Source organism: Patiria miniata, unplaced genomic scaffold, assembly GCF_015706575.1.
Source record: "Patiria miniata isolate m_02_andy unplaced genomic scaffold, ASM1570657v1 HiC_scaffold_2, whole genome shotgun sequence".
Lineage (NCBI taxonomy): Eukaryota > Metazoa > Echinodermata > Asteroidea > Valvatida > Asterinidae > Patiria > Patiria miniata.
The window spans coordinates 1518414-1545362 of NW_024037058.1; the positions used below are offsets into that span (position 1 = coordinate 1518414).

The 26949-nt window shown below is 42.2% G+C and overlaps 1 protein-coding gene across 1 annotated transcript in view; it reads left to right on the forward strand.

Moving 5' to 3' along the window:
- Positions 1–26949, forward strand: part of LOC119726977 (cell cycle checkpoint control protein RAD9A-like) — a 37666-nt gene that overhangs the window by 1002 nt on the left and 9715 nt on the right. The window contains exons 2-8 of the mRNA XM_038198831.1: positions 4540–4610; positions 5173–5325; positions 6330–6444; positions 6965–7064; positions 8491–8597; positions 9047–9153; positions 13969–14033. Coding sequence (XP_038054759.1) covers positions 4540–4610; positions 5173–5325; positions 6330–6444; positions 6965–7064; positions 8491–8597; positions 9047–9153; positions 13969–14033 — 718 coding nt within the window. The remainder of the gene's footprint in view (positions 1–4539; positions 4611–5172; positions 5326–6329; positions 6445–6964; positions 7065–8490; positions 8598–9046; positions 9154–13968; positions 14034–26949) is intronic.

The following is a 26949-nucleotide window of genomic DNA, read 5'->3' on the forward strand; positions in this document are numbered from 1 at the left end:
GTCCATGAAAAAGTATGCATAATATTAAATGTACATGTATGTACATGTACATGTACATGTATACTTGTACTGTGTACATATGTACATGTGCACATTTTACTTGTGCATCATGTTTGCCCTTTACAACCATATAGTCTCAACTCAAAGGGCAGAACAAAATTACTTATAAAAAATATGTTATACCGGTCTATGTTACTTTCATTTTTTGCTCAACCAAAGTCTGTGTTGCAGTGTTCATCTCCTCGGCGGAGATCTTGTATACGCGTCCTGTTTCAGTGAACGGTTCCACTGCTGTTAGTACATCCTTGCCATGAATTACAAGTGTGTCTGGTCGATAGGGGAACTTGAAAGATGGAGATGGCCCATGGGGATGAAGGAAACTCAGTTCCACTTCTTGGGATGCTGGAAGGATCTCCTGAACACATGCTAGCCACCAGTAACAGTCATACAGCACTGTAACATATCCCTTGATATCTGCAAAATCAATACATGCAGTTTGTCCATGGACTTGGAGACAAACTGGTTCCTCCCTTGAGTCTGAGGAGGAGGAAAAATCATGCACCTTAATTTTGTCTTTAGACATCGGACAAAAACAGTGCAGCTTTTGTGTTCCTGGAATGGTACGTGCAATTTGGAATCTTTGCCTGAGAATATCCGCTTCATTCTTGTATTGCTCTGTTGTTGCAAAAGCGAAGTCAATACTGACTGAGAAGTAGCAAATTCACACAGCTGCCAAGGGGTCATAATCTGCTGATCCAAAGGTCGCTGGAGACTAGCTCTTGCTGCAAGGCGTTTAACAGTTCCTCCAATTCCATCAGATGGGCCTTTCCCGTGGGAGATTGCAAAAAAATGCCAATCTGCTGGTACACCAAAATCCTCTTCGTGATGGCACAAGTTGATGAAATTCTTGAAGTTCTTCTACTGAGCAGCACAACCATCTGAGATGTACAATATCTTCTTGAAACTTCCAATCTTATTAGTGAGAAATTGAAGGAGCAATTTCTGGAACAGATGTACTGTTACAGTATCATGGGTATTACAGTCTGAGATGACGACAAAGCTTAGGTGCTCATCAAGTTTGCCTTCTTGTTGAAGTAGCACACCTAGGGGTGAATTGTAGCCTGTAGATTGTTCCAGTGGAATGACTGGGCAGCATCCTGAACTACAAAACTGTAATTTTCTGCAAAATCTGCAATGACCAAGATTTCGCTTGGTTCCATGTTGTCTTTAGTGTGCTGGAGAAAGTGACTCTGCTGTTTGGCAATAAAGTCATGATGTAGTAACTTGCGGAGAGTAGCCATGAAGGAATCCAAAAAATCATCCACTGTATGAATTTTGGTTTCAAGTGTTAAACTGTTAAACGCCTTGCAGCAAGAGCTAGTCCCCAGCGACCTTTGGATCAGCAGATCATGACCCCTTGGCAGCTGTATGAATTTGCTACTTCTCAGAGAAAGAGTACTGACTTCGCTTTTGCAACAACAGAGCAATACAAGAATGAAGCGGATATTCTCAGGCAAAGATTCCAAATTGCACGTACCATTCCAGGAACACAAAAGCTGCACTGTTTTTGTCCGATGTCTAAAGACAAAATTAAGGTGCATGATTTTTCCTCCTCCTCAGACTCAAGGGAGGAACCAGTTTGTCTCCAAGTCCATGGACAAACTGCATGTATTGGTTTTGCAGATATCAAGGGATATGTTACAGTGCTGTATGACTGTTACTGGTGGCTAGCATGTGTTCAGGAGATCCTTCCAGCATCCCAAGAAGTGGAACTGAGTTTCCTTCATCCCCATGGGCCATCTCCATCTTTCAAGTTCCCCTATCGACCAGACACACTTGTAATTCATGGCAAGGATGTACTAACAGCAGTGGAACCGTTCACTGAAACAGGACGCGTATACAAGATCTCCGCCGAGGAGATGAACACTGCAACACAGACTTGGGTTGAGCAAAAAATGAAAGTAACGTAGACCGGTATAACATATTTTTTATAAGTAATTTTGTTCTGCCCTTAATATATATGAGTTGAGACTATATGGTTGTAAAGGGCAAACATGATGCACAGGTAAAATGTACACATGTACATGTACACAGTACAAGTATACATGTACATGTACATGTACATTTAATATTATGCATACTTTTTCATGGACAGGCTTTCTTCAAAAAATCATAACTTAAAAACTTTAAGAGCGCCCATCCCAATTTTTTTTTAAGATTGTTGCTGACATCATTAACTAACATTTGAAAAAAAATTACAAAATTTGAAGCATATTGTTTTTCGTAATTCGAGGTCAAAGGTCATTTTGTTACGCATTTTCTCTGCACTTCATGCTACGATTTTGGTTTTATTTTATGAAATGGAGGCCATTCAAAGAACTTTAATATGATGTACAGCTTGGCTTTGTAGGCGCTATAGTTTTTGAGATACAAGTATTTAAAGTTCGGAGGTCATGCTAATTAGTCAAAAGTTCGTTGACCCGTATCTCAAAAACTAACGAGTCAATTTACAAAAAAATTCAGTTCTGGGGGTTTCTCATATAGGCCAATCATCACACCAAATATCGTTTCAATCTGTGAGGGTCGGGTCCAAAAGTGTGTTGATTTGACACGGAATGACCCATACGCGGAGCAGAAAAAATTGCATGGCAGGACCGATCACGGGCGCGGCGTGGGCATACTCGATGTACAGTGGGCGCTCCGATCCGGTGGCCGTCGCGCGCGTCGGGCTGGTGCACCCCGCCCGCGAGGACGTGACCGGGCGCGGCCCGGCCCGGCACACGGGCACGTCGACCGGCGCGGCAAGTGGGCGCACAGGCCCAGCACAAACGATGTCACCGTGCACGGTACGGCCACGTTGACCGACCGGGGATGGGATAAGTGGGCGCACAGGGCTGGCACCGTGCACGGTACGGACAAGTTGACCAGCAAATGGGCGCACAGGTCCAGAAAAAACAAACGGCGATGTGCATGGACAATCCGACGCTGCGCTATATCGGCTCTGTTATATCATGGTTATCATGTCATCACTCCCAAATGGCGATCAGACGCCTTAAAAAAAACCCGGTACTATCCCCAAAACTAGGTTCCAAAACATGCGAGGCGACTTGTCTGAACGGTCGACTTGTCTTTCCATTTATCGCACATACGGTCGACTTGTCTCAACGGTTGACTTGTCCCGAGTCGAGTTGTCTCAACGGTCGACTTGTCTGACCCCCGTTGACCCCCTTTCGTACATATGTTGAGTACTCACCTAGGAATCTAAATTTGCCTTCCCGGGTGTTCAGGATGTGTCATTTCGACGAAATTTGCCGTTGATGAAGACCCATACGAACGTGTAGAAATTAGATTTTAACCTGACAAGTGACCCTGACAAATGACCCTGGACAAGTACCCAGGGTCATTTGCGTGCAAAATTTTCGGAGCCCTCCAAGCTACCTGTCTGCTTCATGTGACGCATATGATAGGATGCCGACACATAAAAAGACTAGCACGAGCGGCGAAGCCGCGAGGGCCTTTTCAATCTCGTAGAGAACGCTTATGTTTTTCTTCACATTTGTCTACCGATTTTGGACGTCTATTTCGTGTAATTTCAAGGTTCGTTTGCACATGTTAGCGTATCTAAATTCCAACACGAAATTGAATACAATCGGACAAGGGGTTGCAGAGATGTACCTGTAAAAATGACAGCTGTTTTTCTTCTTAGATCTTGGAGTAAGCAATCATTTTCCTAAAATATAAAGCACATTCAAGTCTTTGGATTTGAAAGTAACATTCTGGTAAAGTTGGTGGAGAGTTTTGCTTTGACATTGTTGCCCGAGGCAAGCCAGAGAGCTCGGGATCCAGGAGATAGGTGCTACGGTAGGGAGTCCACTGTTTGGATCATGTATCTGTTACCACGTAAAATAAGTCAATTTCAAATAGTCATAATAAGTATCAGCATGGCTCTAAAATTTTTACAAGTTTCCATTTTTTTTTCTATTAAAAAAATGAAACCTTCCATATTTTGTGACACAAGCTAAAGAAAATATCTTTAAACATCCACCAATTTGCTCCATGGCTCGTGGTCTGCTTGATTCATGAATAGCCTGTCCATTCAACTGATCAGAGAGTTCCCCACCATTTTTTTTTAACCATTACAGCGCCGAGGTATATTTGTAAAGGCCTAGTGGTCATTGAATCCCGCCAAGTTGCAAACTATACTCAATCATTATGGAGGACATTGCTTGCAGCACCTCACTCTTCACATTTTTCGTTGGCATGGCTGTGAGATGAATGGGAACATACGGTGAAATCAATAACCATTGTTCAGTTTGGAAATAAAGAATCTGCTTTCTCCCTCCACTAAAACTATCACAAGAAGCTATCTTGGATATGATTTGAATCACCTGTAGTAATCATGTCACTTCAATCAATCAACTGTCAATTAGATTGTCATGAAATCTTTGTCCAGATAGTCAGCAGAAACTTTAAACAGATGGTTTTCATTATAATCTTAAAAACCTTGTCATTCATTTTACCCTTTGTTTTCCAAACTAGTATTTGGAAGAAGTATCCACTGTTTATCAAAGATTGGAGAAGACTTGTACATCGAACCTTTAGATCATGGGGTAAGAAACTAAGAATATTTCAATCAGATCATTTCATATTAGTACTTTGGCTCTTAGGTCATTAAGGTTGTACAGTGTAAATTATGACTAGGCCCTGACACAGGTTGAATTTCTTTGCTTAGGTAATACTAATAGTATCATTGCTTGCTTGAGCAGAAGTGATATATCCTGGCTTCAATTTCATTTAAATATTCTCAAGGAATTTGCAGTAACTATACATGTACATCTGATGACGGAGCAAAGAACGATATTGTCAAATTTTGTCCTGTAATTGCATTACACATTCAGGCTTCGCTTCAGCTGCAAAAGCAGCAATGTACACATGTACCTTCCTGCCATCAGTGGTCAAGATTCAACTTATAAATGATGTGGAGAAAAGATCCAACTTCCTCCTAGAAATCCTACATAAACAGTACTACAGGAAGGTACATACATTGTACATGTAGCTGGAAGCAGGAACATGCTACTTTCATGTAAAATGTCACCAGGTAATTTACTTTAAAGTGTCACTTCATCCATGAGACGAGCTATCTTGATTATGTGTGTGTTCTTTTTGCATCAGCTGGCTCTGAGGACAGTGAACTCTTCAAGGTCAGCCTATGCCTGCTTCCTGTTTGCCCCAAGTTTCTTCCTGTCGTATATTAATGGGACGTATAATCAACAGGAGACAAATCAAGAGGAAGAGGACAGCTTTAGATGCCGAATAACAATGAAGGTAATGTCCTGAGGTATATACTGAGATGTTGAATGAATTGAAGAAAACAAGATGCATGTGCTACTCACATTGTACGTGTACAGTATGCCTTCAACCCTTTCATGTGTGAGAAATCAACTTCAAAATTTGCAGTAATTACAATGACCGTACAACCAAGGTGATCATGAACCCAAAATGATTTACTTATAATCCAAAAGTCTCTTACATGTGCTAGAGTGCAGCAGTAAGCATCTAGATTTTAACATTTTCTAGTAGAACGTGCCTCTCAGACTTCTTGAGCAGGGGCGCATGCCATCGCCATCCATTCACAGCACCCCCCCCCCCTCCCCCCCTCCTCTTGACTTGAGCCGAACCTGCTGTATTCTTTTGATGCCGGTTTCAGCGGTTGCTCAGTGTTTTGTACTTGAAACTCACAAATAATTCAGCTACAGCCTTGTACTAGTGCTACAAGTCAACTGTTTTGAAGTTCTTCTTTCACATCGATGGCTCTTTTGTGCATGCTCAGTTTCGTGTAACCATGTATGTAGTCTACACGACACAACAGTCTGTTCACGCCGTCCCGTATGTTACAGCAAATGCTGCAACTGCGTATTTTACGCAATCAAGCACACAGTGCGCAGTGAAAATGTTCCAAAATGCCGATGCATGTGGGTGGTCTGTAGGAAATGACTTCATAATTGAGAGAGACCAGTAGCACTGTATTAGCACCCAAAAGGTTGATTAAGCACCCCTAAACAGATATAAATAGATCTGTCCATAATAAAATGTCGGCATTTGGCTGAATTCTTTCAAAGAAAGTCATGGTCCACAAAACTGGGTTTTTGAGTTTATGTCTTTCAAAAGTATCAAATACTTTGATTGTATGGATTTTCTGATTTGCTGCTACTGCATGCATTGTGTGATCGCTCTTTCCACCACACATGTTGGCATTGTTTGGCAAATTTGGGGTTTGATTTAATAGCAGTTTGATGGCAGCAATTACTTCTTGATTCTTTACGATGTAGTCTTGCCTGACAGTTTTCAAGTCGCTCTACACATTGGAGAAAACAGTGGATAAATGTCAGGTGTACATTGATCTGAAGGATTGCCGACTAGTCTTCCTTCTGCATTGCAAGCATGGTAGGTTCCCTACAAATCAGACATTCATAGTGTACATTGTACAGTGTCTAAGGAAGCTCAGGTTGTTTTGTTTTGTACATGGAGATGTATATATATTGCAAAGAGACAAATGACCAAGGTTTTACTTACATCAATCGAGTGTAACTCAACATACAGGACTCCGTATTTCATTAAAGTCATGAAAGTTTCAGGCAACCTACATGAACAGGCAAATATCATCTAAAAACGTCATGAACCAGGCTGTATCTGCTAAGCACTGCAATATGTGGAACTGTTACCCATTGCGGACTAGTGTGCATAATATGATGAGTACAGTCAGATATCTCAAGAAATACATAATGTATCAACTTCAAACGTGATAAAGGTGAGTTGGTATGGCAGTTCTTTGGAATGCTGTTTTTGTGCAATATTCAAAACATAATCAAGTCCTGACGCTCGTAAATTAACTCATGAAATAAATGTAATATGTTCTTTATGAAAAATGTGCGTTTTCATTCATTTAACTGCCCTTTTTCTTCAGGTATTGTGAAGACCCATAATCTGACTTACCAAGAAACAGAGACCCTTCAAGCTGTCTTCTCCAAAGACCTGTGTCCTAACCACATTGTGGCTAATTCAAAGTGAGATTTTGTTTTACACTTTTGTTTCTGTTATTTTGTAGCCAATATATAAAAAAAAATTGGGTTGGTCGGTTGGCACTAACCTTTTTTTTTAATGGCTAATCTTAATGCATGCGTCAGGTGTAGAACATGTACATGAAGGTTTACTTCAATGTTTCAAATGTCACAGAATTGTCATGATTGTGGACAGCACTAGCTATGTTGCATGTGCTAAAAAAACCCATTTCAATCATTCAACTTCTGCAGTGTCTAATACGATTCATTTGTGTTCCGCATTGGAGCAGCTGAAATGTGGCAGTTTGCTTCACAAGTTGCCACACAATTGCAAATCAGGAAAGGATATGTCCTATAATACTGTTCAAAAGGAGGGACCCGTGTGCAAGAAATCTTAGAATCTATCATCAAAAATGAGTCATTTTGGATGTTTTTTGGCAAGTATTCTCTTTTCCAAGTGCTAATGGGGACTAGATGTGGGTTTTGGGAGAGGGCACAATGCTGGACATAGTAAAACTCTTGACGGTGTAAATAAGATTTAAAACTTCATGGCGGTAGCGTTAACTAGTGAGGGCTTGCAGAAACCAGAGATGAAACTTTTCAGATTTTAATCTGAAATCAGATTTTTAAAACTTTTCCAATGAAATTTCAGATTTTTTAACCATCCCACAAAAATGATTTCTTAAGGATTTTTCTACAAAATGTTTTTTTTAATTATTATTTCCAAGAAAAGTCAATGAAAATGGCACGTAAAATGTGCACAAGGGTAAAACACCTAGACCAACACTGATCAGATGCTTTCCGGCTGGAGAAAAGGTTCAATACTGACCTATGACATTGATGTGCTGTGCTGCACTGCGCTGTGCTGCACTGCGCTGTGCTGCACTGCGCTGTGCTGCACTGCGCTGCGCGACGCTGTGGCTCCTAACCAAGGTCACTTTCAGATGTTTGTTGCCAAGGCCAGTTTCATCTCTGAGAAACACCATGCAGAAGAATCTCTTTTGAGACAATGTGTGGTTCTGAAAACCAACCAGTTCTTTTCAGAACCACGCATCTTCTGAAAAGAGATTCTTGACAGTGTGTTTACTGCAGGGAAATAACAGATGACAGATGCCATGTCCTAATCAACTTGCCCCCGGGGGCCAAAGGCATGCAAAGGGTATTTACTATAACTTCAAAAAGGTTTCCGCAATTGCTGTTTAAGAACATGAGAATGATGAAGTTCAGATCAAAAGTCAAACATACTATAAATAACTGTATTATAAATTGTTACAGGTACAATACAGAATTGGTCTGTGGTAATTTAAATAAGATGGTAGAAATTTGATGTTTGAATTTGGCGTAAAATACTGAAATCCAAATGTGACGTAGAAAGATCGTGTTTTTCTGTGATATAGGTGAGATTTGATGACAAGTTGTGTTGTTTGTCTAGGGCTCTGATTGATGTTGTGAGTGGCTTCCAGACGTCACAGGAGGAGATTACATTGAGCGTAACTCCTCAACAGGTCAGCTTCAAGAACTATGTAGAAGATGAACCAGGTACATCAGCCACCACCACATTCACATCACAATACCAATCACAGTCTAACCATTACAAAAAGAGTGAAAAACTGCTTAATAATTGAGGTGCGGAGTGTCATTTTGTCATATGGTGAAAGGCTTGCAGTTTCACAAAACATGCATAACTTTCTAATTTTTTCACATATGGCTTTGATTATTACATCACACGAAGAAAACCTTAAGTTAAAAAACAAATGAAACACACCACCTTCGATTTGAATCACTCCTTGAGGATAAAGAACCTCATGCTTATGATACAACATGCATTGGACTATAGCGTAATATCTGTGATGCTCATATTTCTGAACATTCTGATTGAAAAGTTCATGCTCTCTGCGCACAAGTAGCCCCTCAACCACTACTTTTCATAGTAAATTTATGTAGTTTTATTTGCATTCTTTATGAGGTCAATCTTCTATCGTCAACAGATCCTAACAAGGTTGTGCACTCGGAGATGTTTCTAAGCCCAAGTGAGTTTGATGATTATACAGTGGGCATTGATGCAGAAGTAACATTTTGCCTAAAGGAACTCAGGGTAAGTTGTATCCTGGAATACCACCCATTTGCTCTGCTGGCATCTCTTGATTGCTTTATATAAAGCACTTATGATATCAAGATTGGAAATGAAGTCACTGATCCCAGTAAGCTATACTTTCAAGACAGCTCTATCATGTCATGATTGTCAGGCGTATTGGTTACGCCTGACAATCATGACGTAACACTTTGATGTATGTGGTCACATGATGCCAATGTTATCAGCCAACTATTCTATTCTGCACCGCGCATATAATATCTCTCTTGAAAGTTGGACTGTCTAAAGGCTTCAGTAATTAATTATTAATCATTATTATAATTTTTAATCATTTCTGGTAATGAAACCAAGGATTCCTCAAAAATGCCCTAGGCACTGTAGATTGCAGCCCTGAAGGAAACCTGTGGAGAGATGACAATGAGAAGAAATTACAGTTTTAGAGGTGGGAGGAAACCCCAGAAGAATATTCTGGGGAAAACCCACTGAAAATCTAAACCACATGTTGGCCCAGGCCAGAGTTGTAACAAGTCAATGATTTTTGTGAGTCAAGTCATTTTAAAGAAGTGACTTGAGTAGAGTCGAGTCATTTTAAAGGAGTGACTTGAGTCAAGTCATTAGGTCAAAAAGGTTGAGTGGAGTCGAGTCGAGTCAACTATTTAGCTCGAGTCAAGTTGAGTCACAAAAAGTTGAACACTCTTTACCAAAATGTATAAAAGCAGGGCATAAATTTAGCTGGCGTTCCAATCCAAGAGCTAAATAAAAAACGCCTAAAGCCAATGATGCAACAACAAATTGGAAAATGTGTTTAAAATCCGGTTTCTCGATAGTATTTTGTGCGTTCTAGAACCATGAGGTGGGAGTCTGTGACACGTTGTATGTTTGTACATGACAAGCGGCTGCTGTACTGTACTGTATTCGCAATGTGATGTGAACATAAATTTTGCACTTTAAGTCATTGCAAATACTTTTTGCAGAGTTTTGCTTTTATTTTTTGGACTTGAATCTTATTAGCCTTCGCTCGAGTTGAGTCAAGTCGTCTGATTATGGACCCGAGTCGAGTCAAGTCATTTGTTCGGAGCATGATATCTCAGGTGATATAGTCAGGTGATATCTCAGGTGATATAGTCTGTATAATTCCTCTGAAATGTTCTGTTCCTGGGCACTTACATGTATTCACGCAGACATTATAACATTCCTTCCCATGCGGACTATACAAAGAGATTTGTCATAAAGATGCCGTTGATCACTTGTGCAACCCTAACCCTCCTCAATCCTCCAAAATCATCCTGGCTGTTTTGGAAGATTTCGGAGGATTGAGGATGGTTCCTAGGAAAAAGGGCCTAGTAGTCCAGCGGATATGTGAAAAAATTGTGCACTTTTGCATAAAAGCGTGAAACTTGGCACAGATGTTTATATTCATGCGAGAAAATGTTTTAGATGTGGAGCCATCGCAAATTTACCCTTTTAGGGGCGTGGCATCCATTTAAAAAAAGGGGGGCGGGACTTGTCGTGCCCGCAGTGAAAATGGTTTTTCCCACTTGTTACAAAGACATAATTACAAAAAAAATAGATTATTAGTGTTTTCCAGATTCAGAGCCACCACAAAAGTACCTTTTTGGGGGCGTGGCAGCCATTAAAAGAAAAGGGGGGGGGGTAATTATTATGCCCACTTTGGAAAACATTGTGCCCATATTTCATGAACGAATAAAACGTCCCACAGACGTTTATATTCATGAGAAAAAAAATCCAGAACACACCCTTTTAGGGGCGTGGCAACCATATAAGAAAAAAAAGGGGGGCGGGGTTTTCATTATGCCCACCCTGGAAATATTGTTCCCACACTCATAGAGAAATGGAACTTTCCACAAACATTGACATTCATGAGAAAAAAAATTCCAGATGTGGAGCCATCCCGAACACACCCTTTTAGGGGCGTGGCAACCATATAAGAAAAAAGGGGGGCGGAGTTTTCATTTTGCCCACCCTGGAAATATTGTTCCCACACTCATAGAGAAATGGAACTTTCCATAAACATTGACATTCATGAGAAAAAAAATTCCAGATGTGGAGCCATCGCGAACACACCCTTTTAGGGGCGTGGCAGCCATATTGAAAAAAGGGGGCGGGGTTCTCATTATGCCCAACATGGGAAAAATGTGCCCACATCTCATAAACGAATGAAGCTATTCCCACAGACATTAATACTCACGAGAAAAAAATCACACGTGGAGCCATCGTAAACACACCCTTTTAGGGGCGTGGCAGCCATAATAAAATGGGGGGGGGGGAGGTAGTCATGATGCCCCTATAAAAGAAAGTTGTGCCTACCTTTCATAAATGGATTAAATTCCACTAGGACAATATATTCATAAAAATCTTCTTTTTTTTTCAATGTGAAGCCATCACAAATCTACCCTTTTAGAGGCGCGGCGTCCATTTTTAAAATGGGGGGGGGGGTACTCAATATGCACAACGTGGAAAATTTTGACCGCGTTTCATATAATAAAATCCACCCCATATAGCTGTTTAATGTGTTGGAGTAGGGCCGCCTTTATAGTTGGAAGTTACTGTTGGCAAACCCTTTGTTTTCTTTCACTATGCATTCTTGCCTCATCTATATTAACCCAGTTACTGTTAACCTTTCAACTGCAGCAATATCTGAATTGGGGTATAAACTGGGGTGCCTCAGTTAGTCCTGGAAAGACTAGTGTTACTTCTTCAAATACATTGTTTCCCCTGCCTTTTTTTCTGACAGACCAAAAGGGGTTGTGTGGTGGGGGTACACAGATTCATTGAATGTGAAGTCATAGTGGACGTGTCCACCACTTTGTGAGGCGAGTACATCGTGTTGTTACCCAATCTGCTGTCAATGCGGCGTAGGGGGTAGGGGGATTTTACACCCCCCCCCCTAAAAAAAGGATTTCCATGGCCCTTAAATGTTAAATGTTAGAGTTTAGGGCTACCATTGTGTGCTGTGTATTTGTAATTATGAAATCACTCTGGAATTTAGATGTGCATGATAATATAGGTGCAAGTACACACATTGAACCCTGCTCGGTTTACTCCAACTGCAACGCAACAAGGAGTGTTGAGCAGTATTGATGCAGATGCAGATGAACCCTATAACACAGGTTAGCCTACCGGTACTTACCCATGCTCTTTGGTGTAAGTCATTGTATTACCAAATAATATAGGTTATGGGCCAATCAACATTATAAGAAATCAACAACAAAATATAAAAATTGCAATTGTGGGCACAGTGAGTAGGCCCCTCACACCTCTAAAAGGATGAGTTTGCTGTGGCTCTACATATGAATTTATTATCTTGCACCAAGTTTGTGTGAAGTTTAGTCATTTATGAAAGTTCGATGGTGGACAAATGATTAGTAGCACCCCCCCCCCCCCCCCCCCCACATTTAAAAAAAAATAGATGCCATGCATCTAAAAGGATAAGTTTGTGATGGCTTCAAATTACAAAAAAAAGGGAAAGATTTTCATGAATATATTGTCCGTGTGGAGTTTAATCCATTAGTGAAAGGTAGGCATGACTTTCTTTTATAGGGGCATCATGACTAACCCCCTCCCCCCCTCCCCCCATTTTACTATGGCTGCCACGCCCCTAAAACGGTGTGTTTACGATGGCTTCACGTGTGACTTTTTTTTTCTCGTGAATATTAATGTCTGTGGGAATTAGCTTCATTCGTTTATGAGATGTGGGCACATTTTTTTCCATGTTGGGCATAATGAAAACCCCGCCCCACTTTTTTTCTTATATGGTTGCCACGCCCCTAAAAGGGTGTGTTCGAGATGGCTCCACATCTGGAATTTTTTTTCTCATGAATATTAACGTCTGTGGGATGTTTTATTCGTTCATGAAATATGGGCACAATGTTTTCCAAGGTGGGCATAATAATTATCCCCCCCCTTTTCTTTTAATGGCTGCCACGCCCCCAAAAAGGTACTTTTGTGGTGGCTCCGAATCTGGAAAACACTAATAATCTATATAATTATGTCTTTGTGAAGTTTCCTGCTTTTGTAAGTGGGAAAAACCATTTTCACTGCGGGCACGACAAGTCCCGCCCCCCTTTTTTTAAATGGATGCCACGCCCCTAAAAGGGTAAATTTACGATGACTCCACATCTAAAACATTTTCTCGCATGAATATAAACATCTGTGCCAAGTTTCACGCTTTTATGCAAAAGCGCACAATTCATCGATATTTTGTCACATATCCGCTGGACTATAGGGGGTTAGGGTTCAAAATATAGATGATTTGGTATCAGTTATAGAGAACTCACATTTTCAATGTTAGGTACAGACAGTTAGTTTAAAGCTGTCCTTAGAGCACACAAAAAAAAACACTTGGGAGAGTCAGGTTGGCGTAGCGGTACTTTCCTCACCTTCCACTGCAGTGACCCGGGTTCAAATCCCGCCTGGGCCAAAATGTAGATTGGGTTTTCAGCTCCTGCCTGATTCCTTGGGTTTTCCCCAGAATATTCTTCCGGGTTTTCCATCCACCTCTAAACTTGTAATATCTTCTCATCGACTTCTCTCTACAAGTTTCTTCAGGCTTGCAAGCTTTACAGTGTGTAGGGCGCTATTTTGGGAATCCTTGGTTTCAGTACCAGAAGTTATGAATACAAATGTAATAAATAAATAAATATTCCATATTCCATCTCACTGGCACACCGCTCACATAGTTTTTGACCCCTTTCATTTGATACTGCATTTCAAGACTACATACATTTTCCACTTCTAACTACGTCCACTTTTGATTGCCTACATTGATAACTTAATGAACAAGTGTTTATCTTGTAGGCTGTGTTGTCTTTTGCTGATGCTGCTGGTTTGCCTATGTCACTGCACTTTGAGTCCACGGGAAAGTAAGGGCAATTCATTATTTCTTTCATTCGTGTTTGTGTGGAGTATTTCTAAGAGTTGTAGTGTTGATTGTTCTTTTGGTATGTTGCTTGTTGTTGCTACTTGGAAAATGTACAAACAACCTGCACAAAGTTGCTAATCCTTCATGTAGATAATTCTGAAGAAAGAGCTTTAAATCTCACCCAGCTTCACCCATATACCACCCGTCATGAAAATGGACAGATCTTTTTTTCCTTGTAGCCCTAGCAAAACATCAAAAGAGAGGACTATTTTTTTTTTGGTATGAGCACTTTATTATTATTAGGTGGGACTCAAACCCACGACCTCCTGCTTTCTAGTGCAGATGTCTTACCACTCGACCACCGAGCTAACGGGATCGGTTGGCTGGTTCGAATCTGATGTACATAGTAACCTATTTGCACCACCGTCTTTGTTTCCATCCGACTCCGGTATCTACAGGTCTTAGATATGGGGGAGATAGTTTGAGCATAGAAACCGAAGCCAGGGGAAAGCAATATAAGGAAAATCAGGGCCGGGAGGGCAGGGAAAGATAGGACGGACTTACCGATAAGCTGGGCACGGCATTATTGTCTCACCTCTGTTGACGCCCACTACCCCTCCGACCTCTGCTCCGACTCGACCTTCACGTCCAGATGCCCCTCACCGCCCGTTTGCTATACTCGAGACTGCGTAGACTCCTGCGCTGCTCTCAACGCCGAGGGAGGTGCAAATAGTAACCTATTTGCACCACCGTCTTTGTTTCCGTCCGACTCCGGTATCTACAGGTCTTAGATATGGGGGAGATAGATTTTCGCCGAAACATGGACCCTTGTTACCGCTATGAGCCCTGGAAACCTACAACTACCACCCAAACCTTACCCAAACCTAACCCAAACCTGGAAGGGGCATAGATGACCCCCCCCCCCCCAAAAAAAACACCCAGAACGAACCAAAATATCCATATATATTTATCATGACTTTATTTGCAAAAGCTACATTTGCGTCGAACAGATCAAAGCGCGCAGTCTTATAAACTTACATGATTATACCACGGTACCTGCAGCCAATTTGAGCGGACATCCACAAGAAAAGGTTCCATGTTTCCCCAAATTTGTACAACCTACCATGTGAATCTGTGTGCGGCCTCTAGAATCGTGATCGACCAGAAACGTTAGGATGTCCTGCGGAGTTGCTGAGTCCAGTCCCAAGCCCTCCGTGTGGTATCCAGTACTGTGATGTTCTCGCAAGAACCGATCCAGCGCTGCATCCAATTTCCAGCCTGGCCGTCACGGCAGTCATCTTGGGATGAGAAAAAAAAAAGAAGGAGCAACACAAAATACTTTGGTGTGCCAGAAACAATGTAGGCGTATGCAAATACCCGCATCCCTCTATGTCTGCCATACAACCCCAATCTCCCCAATATTTCCAACACTCTTCTCCTCAACTTCAACATACTTCAGTCCACACCCAGACTGAAGTCTTGCTTTCCACATCCACCCATGATTGCATATAAAAGGAGCCCAAGCCTGAATAATTTGCTTGTGTCTTCGTCACTTAAACCCACAGATACACCAACTGCCGGATTCTTCAAATGCACAGCTAAACGCTGTGTCTGGTGTGAACACACTATCAATACCACACAAGTCTGCAGCAGTTCTACAGGGAGACTCTTTCCTATCAAAAGCCACCTGTCCTGTACCTCACAAAACATCATCTACTGCCTCACATGCACCAAATGCAACATGCAATATATCGGCGAAACATGCACCACTCTAAAAACTCGCTTCAGGGGTCACAGGTCTGATGCTTCACTCAATAAGAAAGATCAAGTCACCACCAAACACTTCAATCTCCCAGACCGCAACATTTCTCACATGCAAATTTTAGCTACATGTATAGAACAAATCACTACCAACTCCACCCAACTTCGCAAACCCTAAGAAATACAATGGATGCACCAACTCAACACAGTGGAACCAGCTGGGATGAACATCAAACAACAATACACACCCTATCCTACCTAGCTCCCGCTTGACACCTAGGGCTGTGAGCTCCTCCTTTGTCCACTTTCTTTGTGGCTTAATTGTCCATTGTCATCTTCCTTTTCACTCTCACTGTCTTATCTCCTACTCTCCGCTTGCTACAGACTCCACTTTCAGTCACTTCTACAATAGTCAACACATACACACACACGCACCCAACCTGGTAAGTCCCCACACCATTCGTTTACCCTTCCTTCTAATGCCTTTGGAGCAAATTCATAAACCCTTTCGACCTGATTCAATCACCACAGTTATCACCCTTGTTTAAGTTCTGTTATTGTCGTTTAAGTTCGTTTTGTTTAAGTTTTGCTATTGTTGTTTTTTTACTTGTATAGATTCCTGAAGAAGAGCAGTTTTACTGTCTCGAAACGTCAATTAAATCCACTCCAGCCAGCAATGCATTGGTTCTGTGTCACCCTCTCTTTTTGGCCTATGCTGTATAGACTTGATTAGCATGGTATTTCGACCCCCCGTGGCAAGCCCAAAATGGCTTGTAGAAACAAACGCAGCTTACGTTGGATCTTGAGATATCCTGGCATAGACAAATGCACGTCGTCTGCCAGGTCAGACTGTCCGATATGATCGCTAGAGAAGAAGTGCCAGCCAGTCTCGTGATAGATGTCCTTCAAAGCCAAATTGACTGTAGCAACTGAGGAGTTGACCCTGACCTTTTTTGTTTGGCATACTGAAGACAGAACGAACACAGAGCCAGGAAACTCCCCCCTAATTCGTGTGGCAGCTGCCCGAAATACCCTGATCACTTCTAGTGCTCCTTGCGAACAGTTGGTCGATCAACTAAGGTCGTTTATGCCTCCATGAAGGACAGCAACCTCTGGTTGCCCGTTGCAGCAAGCTAAGACCAGGCTTCTACACAGAGTGGGCATTTTTGATCCTCTGTTAATGGAGATCTGTACATCTAAAGCGCGGGGCCATCCAAAATCTTCTAACCCCCTGAACATGGAGTCAGATACAAGGAGAACACGTTGCGGCTTGACAGGGGACGTGCGGACTCGTGGTACCCCACTACTGGAAAAATAACACTGTAGAGCCCAAAGCTCGAACGGCAGCCCCTTGATATTTGGAATGCATCCGGTTGTAGAGGGGTGCTCCAAACCCCTGCTTGGCCTATTTCAGCTAGCTTAATAGCCCTCTGTGCGAAGGATCTTAAGTGGGGCCACCAGACCCTGGGTTGAGCATGCTTCGGCACCACTATTGTGACCAAAACCTCGTCCCATTCCTGGAACAGCCTAACAAGGGGTGCAATGAGGGCGAAGGGAGGAAACACATACAGATGTTCGCCCCGCGGGCACTGTTGAGCAAAACTTTTATACCCGCCAAACCGGGCACGGGGAACCTTGAGAAGAATTTGAGCGGGACGCCATCTTTGCGCGCCGGAACGTTTGAAGGCAGGGCCATCAAGTCGAAGGTAAACCCTGAAGGACCCCCAAATTCGTTCTGATGTGCCAAATGAGAGTCTGCCCTCGAGGTCGTTCTTGACCGAGCGTCGGCAGGGTTATCTTTAGATGAGACCCAGCTCAATTGAAGCGCAAAATTTGCCTCTAAAGAAAGGGCAAAAATAGGTCTGAGAATCCTTGCGAGTGGCTTGGATTTTGCTCGGAGGCCTGCCTAGAAGTAACGTACCACCCCATTTGTAGCCCGATGCGTCTGCCGATAATGCAATGGTCAGGTGGCGCTCTTGCTTCCAAGGGACGGGCTGCGAGAAAGAGTCGACGAATCGCCAAAAGGACACCTCCTCCCGCACCTCGGGAGGCAGGGACGCAGGGGAGAGATCATCAAGAGTGGCTGAGAACGAGAAACATTCCCTGAGAAACAAGGATGCGGCTGGGAAAAACCAAACTGAAACTTTGAGCCTTGCCCGCAAATCGCTGCATCTGCTTTAGAACGACTTAATTCTCCCTCAAAATTGACTCTCTAACCTCAGCGAAGGATGTTTTCTTGCGCTCCGGAATCCAAAATGATAGATATTTGGAGCATATTCCAAATCCGAGATGAACCATCGAATGAGATGGCTGCAAATGACTCTTCTTCAAATTGACGAAAAAGCCCAATTTGGACTGTATGTAGCATACGACATATGAGGCTCGAAGAGATCTGGTATAAGGACTCTCCTCGCACACATCCCGCTCACCCTGGAATGCAACCAAAATAATGAACTATTACGATACACCTAACATGACTGCCCCTCACCCGACTTGCACTCCCCTATAAAACGATCGTCTATCCAGACTTCAGGATGTATCCCTCTGTTCTTGAGCCACGTCGAAAGGCAAAAACCAATAGACGAAAAGATATGCACACTTTTTTTAAAACAAAAAGGCAGAGTAGCATCAGCGAAGTAAAAACCCACCCACTCGAAGCCACAAAAGGTCCTCGATTCCTTGGATAAGAAAACCTGTTTGTATCCTTGGCAGTCGTCCGTGCCCGAGAAGAAACCGCCTTGCTCTATAGGCTTGACAATGTCACCCAAAGGGACCAAATTAAAAGGCGTATCCTTGCACCACAGGTTAGGGCCCTTCATAGACAGACAAGGCTTCTTAGGCTCTATTGTCGGAGCGTTTATACACCTCGGTGGCTCCACTTCTTGGATCTTACCGAGGAGGTCGATGGAACCCTCTATTAAGCGCTTAGTGATAGTGGTGCTGATAAAATTCACACGATCTCGACAAAGAGGAGAATTAAAAAAATACATCTCGGGGGTTATATCAGAACAACAACTTCTACCCCTATATTGACTCTCAAATGGTTGGAAGAAATCCTAAAGGTTAACTCCCTAATGCAACCAGGCCCGAACATATTCCTTGTCGGGCGATTCTGCCAAAACATCATTCCAAATACCAGGGTCTTGTCTTAACGAACCGGCCACAAAGAACTCTGGGTCCCTGAATCGGAGAGCCTGCAAATCCGGCACGGCTCTGCCCGAAATAACATCCCCCGGGGTAGGTGCTAAAGGAGCCGGGTAGTCGCTTGGCTGCCCATGAATATCCACCCACTTAAAGACCCTATGTCTCCTCCTCACAGCTTGTGCAGCAATGGGATCAAAGGACTGACCAAGAGGCTTCTCCCACGAATGGCTCTTCAGGATATTCAAATAACGCTGATACTCCTATTGAAACAATGTACACAAATTCATGCACAACTTCGTACTTTGCTTTATTTTCTAACAACTCCATGAGTAAGTAGCCTTGACATGGAACCCAACAGCACACAGAAGACCGATAAACTGCGATCAACCATCTTTAATAACTGAAATTTGTCTTATATGGTTCTTTTGCTTCTCCATTTACATGTACCAAATGTATAGCGTTTGTTCATATCTAAGCTTGTGATATTACCAAAATATTCTTCATTAATGACCAATAATGAAATCCTCAGTCTCCAATTCCTTTGAATTGATAATTTTTGTCTGTCTCGCATCATCATCTACTGTATTTACCTTATCTATTTATTTTTATCTTCTTTTTTTTCGCATTACGTAATTAATGCTACCCTCATATTTTAAACTTTATTTATTTATTTATTTATTTTTCTTTAATATTTTTTTTTTACCCTACCAATAAATCCGAAACGCCTGAAGGCCCCTTGCTATCCATAAGGAACGCACGCGCCTCATACTCTGCCGCCTTACATAAGGTCCCACGGCTCAGAAATTTTGCTGGCTCAAATAATTTCTTTACAATCTCGAGCAATATGGCCAATTTTTTGGCAACGGAAACAGGGCCCAGCCTTATAACGCGGTGGGCCCCCGCCCCCGGAATGACGGCCCCATTGAAAACCAGCTCTGCCCCAGCGAAAACCTAACTGCTTGGGCCTGTTTTGCCCCTGCACTCTGAACCTGGGTCTCCCCTCCAAAGGCGGTGCGCTTAGCCCCAAGTGCTTTCTTGCGAAGCGCATACGCTTGTCACATTCCTCCCCAGTTACTGACTTATATACATTGCGATACCTTCTATCTTAGCATCTACATGCTTAGTACACTCTGCGAGCAAGTTGACATATAGCTGCTTTTCCTTTACATCTTCAGAAGACAGTGGCGTGAATTCTTTGACATACTTCCTAAGCAGGGCCATAACGTAGGCGACGTTGCGATCGTATCCGGTCTCCATGCATGCCTTGAGGAGCTCCACGCGCCATGCTTTGTGGACATCCAATGCCGATTTTGTCTGCATGCGCATGGAACAAACCACAATACTTTTTGTTTCTTTTCTTTTCTTTCAGAGGCTCATCCCCCAACCGCACGCCTTTTTTTTTTTTTTAATATTCTACCTCTGTCGTCGGGGCTCATCCTCCGACCAACGCACCTGCCTTTTTGGCTTTTCCGCTGAACAGCAGAAAAGCCTTTGTTTTTGTTCTGATTTTTTTTTTCTTCTTTTTGATCTTTTGGGTCCACCCCAAATCCCATTGACTTTGTACACGTTTTTGGTGTGACCCACTTTTGACCTAAAACAAAGTCCTTTTCCAATGAAACTTATCTCAGGTAAAGACCCTATAGTGAAGTTGTGTCTCGAAGAGTGACGTCATGATTACGTCATCGTGGGTCACGTGACGTCATCACAAACATGCATATTTGGAAGGCCTATATCTACAGAACTGTATGTCCGATTGGGTTGAAACTCAGTATGTTGGTAGACCGGGATGTGTTATAGGTAAAAATTGAGGTGACGTCACGATGACGTCATCGTGCGATTTAATATAATTTTTTGAATTTTTGGAGCTTTAAGCCATATCTCACGAACGCAACATGCAAAATTGAAAATTCTTTTTGTATTATGTTTGTTAGGTAATACGTGTTTGCCCAAAATTTAGAAAAAAGTGTGACGTCACGATGACGTCATCAAAAATGCCATTTTTGAAAACACATATAAGGGAAGGCCCAATCGTCATGAAACTTGGTGGATAGGTAGATGGTGTCACAAGAAATCTGAAATGACGTCACCATGACGTCATCGGTTGATTTTTTATGAGTTTTTAAATATTTAAAATTTTATTGCATTTACAAAATTTTACACTTTGTTTCATTGGATTAACGTCAAACTTGGTGCACATCAAGACCACAATAAAAAAACATGTGGACTGACAGGTATTGTTATGATGACATCATCATGGGACACGTGGCGTCATCACAAACGTGCATATTTTGAAGTCCTATATCTACAGAACAGTAAGTGTGTCGGTAAATTGCGATGTGTTATAGATAAAAATGAGTTCAAAATTCCTTTTGTATTTGGTTTGTTAAGTAATAGGTATATACACAATTGTTTTTTAATTTGTGACGTCACGATGACGTTACCAAAAACACGAATTTCCAAAACACATATATAACAGAAGTTCCCATCCTCATGAAACTTTGTGGATAGGTAGATAATATCACAAGTATGCAAAATTTGAAATGACGTCATCATGACTCATCAATGACGTCATCATGACTCACGAGGTCGCTTCCCATGCAGAGGCCGTTCTGGAGGTGTAGGCAGGCCTCGCGGACCTCCTCCAGGCTCGGCGTACTGACATCGATGGTGGGGGTGTCGGCATCGGGCGTGAGGTAGGGGTGGTTCTCGAGGTTGTGCAGCTCAGTCGCGGGCGGGCATGGTCGCTCACTGAAGTGTGTCTTGAAGTGCTGGTAGAGCTTGTCATGAGAATTTATTTTCTTTTTTTGTATCCTTATTGCTTGTTTCTCCATGTCGAGGCCTATCCACCGACCAACAAACATATCTCTTTTTGTTTGTTTTTTATTTCTCTGTCGGGGCCTATCCACCGACCAACAAACATATCTCTTTTTGTTTGTATTTTTATTTCTCTGTCGGGGCCTATCCACCGACCAACAAACATATCTCTTTTTGTTTGTTTTTTATTTCTCTGTCGGGGCCTATCCACCGACCAACAAACATGTCTCTTTTTGTTTGTATTTTTATTTCTCTGTCGGGGCCTATCCACCGACCAACAAACATGTCGGTTTTTTTTCTTTTTCTTTTTTCTGTTTCTCTCTGTAGGGGCCCGTCCGCCGACCAACAAGCACGTCTTCTTTTTTTTTCTTTCTTTCTATTTTTTTTCTTTTTTTTCTCTCTCTCTCTGTCGGGACCTATCCATCGACACAAAACATGATATATATATATTTTTTTTTTTCTTCGCTTGTTTCTCACTGTCAGGGCCTGTCCACCGACTGACAAACATCTGTTTGTTTTTGCTAATTCTCTGTCGGGCCTATCCACCGACCAACAAACAATTGTTTGTTTTGTTATTTCTCTGTCGGGGCCTATCCACCGACCAACAAACAGTTTGTTTTTGCTATTTCTCTGTCTGGGCCTATCCACCGACCGACAAACATGTCTCTTTTTGTTTTGTTATTTCTCTGTCGGGGCCTATCCACTGACCAGCGAACAGTTTGTTTTTGCTATTTCTCTGTCAGGGCCTATCCACCGATCACAAACATATCTCATTTTTTTGTTTTTTTGGATTGCTTATTTATTTATTGCATTAACTACAATGCACAGGCCCCTCCCTTGACCGACAAACCATTGACCTGGCTTGTCTTTCCTGATCTACTAATTGATTACCGACAGCAATATGTGTATATGTAGTACCTATATAGAAAGAGGGATAATTATGTGAGATATTTTAAGACACAAAACAATGATGAAGCCCTCCGAAAAAAGGCTTCAAATAGAAACTAGGACCTTTCTCAAAGGGCATCCATTTAGTGCCTCAGAAAAACAACACTTGACAAACATTCTCTAGCTTGCGGATGCGACAAATTGCACAAACTAAAGCTTTCCAGCTTATTAAACCTCCTTTACAAACGTGCCCATGAAATATGGCACCCTAAGTTCAACATTTAGAGGCCCCTCTTTTTCGAGACAAAAATGCAGCCTTCCAAAATATACCCTCCAAACTTCTAACATGTTCAAAATCAGCCAAAAGCGAATGAAATGGGATTGCCTCAAAAGCCTCTTGTTTTCCCTAGCTCGCTCTCTCTCCTTTTGAAGCAACAATTGGAACGTTATTGACAAACACATTTCAATAGCGTACCGTGACGCAACAATCTATGGACCTTGCACATTGCTCGAAACACGCTTACCGGTGTTTAGTATAACACTATTCCTCAAGCGATGCCTCTTAACCACGCTACGCCTATGAAATTAACACTATAAAAGCCCCTAATATTGGGGAGCTATTTTTTTTCACAAATGTACGTTGGGCAAATGCCTTCACCGTGCGAAACCCGGGAATGGTCTTACTGCTCTTAACTCTTTGTGCAACTTGTAAAATAATGAAGGACTTAAATTGGGTATTCACCTGCGACGTCTTCTTGGTCACTGACTCGGGGGCCTCCTTATCACCTTGCGATGTACTGGGACCTGCTTTGTCTGCCTGCTTGGAGGCTACATCTGCCTGTGCAGGGGAACCGTCGCCTTAAATCTTGAGTTTCTTTGCGGGATTGCTGCACTCCTGATCCAAAGGACCGGCTTCTACCCACTCCAGCATCTTCTCCAAACTTCAGCGTTGCCCTCCATTGGGCGCCACAGTCAAAATGTGCTCCTTCCAGCGGCCTTCGAGCCCTTGAAGCTGGTCCACTTCCTCCCATCCGTCCTGGACCAGTTGCTCGAAACATTTGGCTGACACCTTAAAAGCGGTGCATAAACCCTTGAATAAGGCACTGGCCGAACTGTCTATGGCTTGATAAGCATCAGCCGTCTCCTATGAGTTGGAAGAAAATGAACAAGGGCTGTTATTTAGGAAAGGAACAACTCTAGGAGCATAATGATGTATATGCTTATCGCCTAGCAACGAATGATGCCCGGAACATTTTTTATTGTTTTTGGGGTTTTTTTACATCTACATATTTGCCTTTAATCACTCATGTACCAATGACAACATTTTTATATAAGCCTAACCTGTAATTGATTCGGGAACTCCCGCGCAAAGACAAAGTCTTCAATGTCCAGAATGTATGGATTTCTAATGCGCCAAACATCAACAAACCAAAATTACATGTAAGAGTAAAACAAGGTGTATGTTGATAAAGTTGAGACAACTCCCGTTGACAGCCATGTGGCCCCAAAGTCCCCTTATTATTTTTTGTTTTTTGTTTTTTGTTTTGTATGAACGAACAAAAAGTGGCCTACAACGTACACCCAAGCCGCCCCGAGAGAACCCAAATGATCTTTGAACAAAACACAATATTACAACATACAATTACTTATGTATGTATTCATTTATTTATGTTTTAAACTATACGCTTCATTCATTTTGTTAAATTTTACCTCAATTAAGTCGAGTTTCAAATCCATCCTCAAGGAACTGAACTGACGGACTGGCAGGCAAAATGAATTAGTACCGGCACGACCGTGTTGACAGAACCGTACAACTGGCGCACTGCCTCGTCATGCGCGCGCCTGATAGCAAGCACGTTTCCCCCCCCCCCCCCCCCCCCCGAGTCTCAAACCAATGCATCTAAGTGCACAGCAACAATAGGGATTAAGGCTAACCCACAAGGAATTACATACCAAGGCACTAGAGGCCCCTGCACAGGACAACGCCCAAATACAAAGACACAACCATGCCACTGAGCTTGCACGCAGTGGGCAAAAAGAACACGCCTGCTACCGTCATGTCCCTTCAGTCATTACACCACTCATACTCATTATATGTCCACTTTTTTACCTGATTTCACCCTATTGACATCTGGCACGGCCTTGAGAAAAGCGGCACCCAGCACCATCTTGCCATTTGCTTTTGCCATTCAATCATTGACTTGCAAGATGATGTCTAACTTTTAAAGTAAAAATAATGCTGAGCAGTCACAAAGACATCCATCCGGTGGATTGCTATACTCGAGACTGCGTAGACTCCTGCACTGCCCTCAACGCCGACGGAGGTGCAAATAGCAGCGGGTACCGCATAAACTATTATGGAATGATGGAATTTTGCGTCGGGGTGATATAAATCAAATTAGGTTTTGCCCTTCACCGACGTTTAAACACTGTATACTCGGTGTGTTACCTCCCGAGTGAAAGTTGGAGAAAAAAAAACCGATCCCGCTAGCCCGGTGGTCGAGTGGTGAGACATCTGCACTAGAAAGCAGGAGGTCATGAGTTCGAGTCCCACCCGAGTGATTTTTTCCAACTTTCACACGGGAGGTAACACACTGAGTATACAGTGTTTAAACGTTGGTGAAGGGCAAAACCTAATTTGATTTGTATCACCCTGACGCAAAATTCCATCTTATGATAATATTTTATTAGTACGTGTATGCAATATTTTGATCTGAAAATGTTTTCTGTCTTTATTTTCTCCATGTTGTTCGTACAAGTGTAAACCAAACTGCTTGGAGAATTATAGGCCTATCTTTATTTTATATTTATTTAGTTGTTTGTTTGTTTGGTTTTTAGCTGTTTCGGTTACAACCGAAACAGCTCTTGTTTTCGTTAAAGTTTTTTTTTTTTTTTTCTTTTTTTTTTTTTTTCTTTTTTTTTTCTTTTTCTCTTTCAGACTCTTCTCCATAGGGTTTGTACACGTTTTTTCTTCAGCAAGGGCACTTTGGCACTTTCTTAAATTGCATCAACCTCAGACTTGGCACACACTTAGACCACCATCCACAGATGGTCCTAGAAGAAATTCATAATCATGACGTCATCAAGTGTCAAGTTACGTAACATTAAAGGTGTATTTTTTGTCCATAGGGTTTGTACACGTTCTTTTCTCCGTAGGGTTTGTACACGTTCTTTTCTCCGTAGGTTTTGTACACGTTCTTTTCTCCATAGGGTATGTACATGTTCTTTTCTCCATAGGGTTTGTACACGTTCTTTTCTCCATAGGGTTTGTACACGTTCTTTTCTCCATAGGGTTTGTACACGTTCTTTTCTCCATAGGCATTGTGCACGTTGTTTTCTCCATAGGCTTTGTACCCATGGGGTCGGAGAACTCGACCGTTATCCAACTTGACATTTTGACAGCGTGCGCGTGCATGCCTTGCCGCCCTACAGCTGGCCAGGTCCCCGCGCACTCTACGCGGTACAGTCATGATGCCACAGATTTATGCGGCTTACGTAAATGTGACAAACTTGTAGTTGGGTATGTGAGTTGGGATAATCATGATTTATCAGAAGTTAACAACTTTAAAGAATTTCTTAAATGTTAATGTGGGATTTTCGGGGATTTGTTCAACTGCGCCACGTTAGGAACACTGGAAAGAATTCCATATAAGCCTCCACCTCTATGGGCCATGACAGGAAACGTCAAAGTATTTTTAAAGAAAATCTTGATTTTTTCCCCTCCTAAATTTCCGTTTCTTCGTCAGATTTACAACTTTTGGTACTTTTCAATTCATATCTAGGAAAATAACTGGAGTCCGTATATGGAATTCTTTCCAAGACGTCATTAAATTTAATTCCCTTCTCGTCTGCTCAGTACTATTGGTATTTTCACTCCCAACATGAATCATGTATGTTACTGTTGAAGTTGTTTGCTGCCCTCTAGTGTTTCCTGTGATGAAATGCCCAAAAATGTACGTGACGTGCAACTGCATTGGTCCGGCACTCTTGGCCATAGCCAGGACAATACATGTAAGGCCAAAATCACAGATCGACACAAGCAAAATGACACGCAGGCCAAATTTCTTGACAGGCCACTCCGTGTTGGAGGTTAGCCATGGCTTTTAGGGGGCTGGATACAAACAGGATTGGAGGTGTGCGGCTCAAAGAATGCTATGTGACAAATGGAAATGGTGGGAACTGAAGTAAGATAGGTTAAAATTAAGTAAGGGCAAAACTGGATGCCAACTGTGAGTTTAGGCAGTCATAAAAGCTAATATGCACTTTTTATTTGTAACAGTTTACAGTGGAAAAGGATATTTCTAGTAACG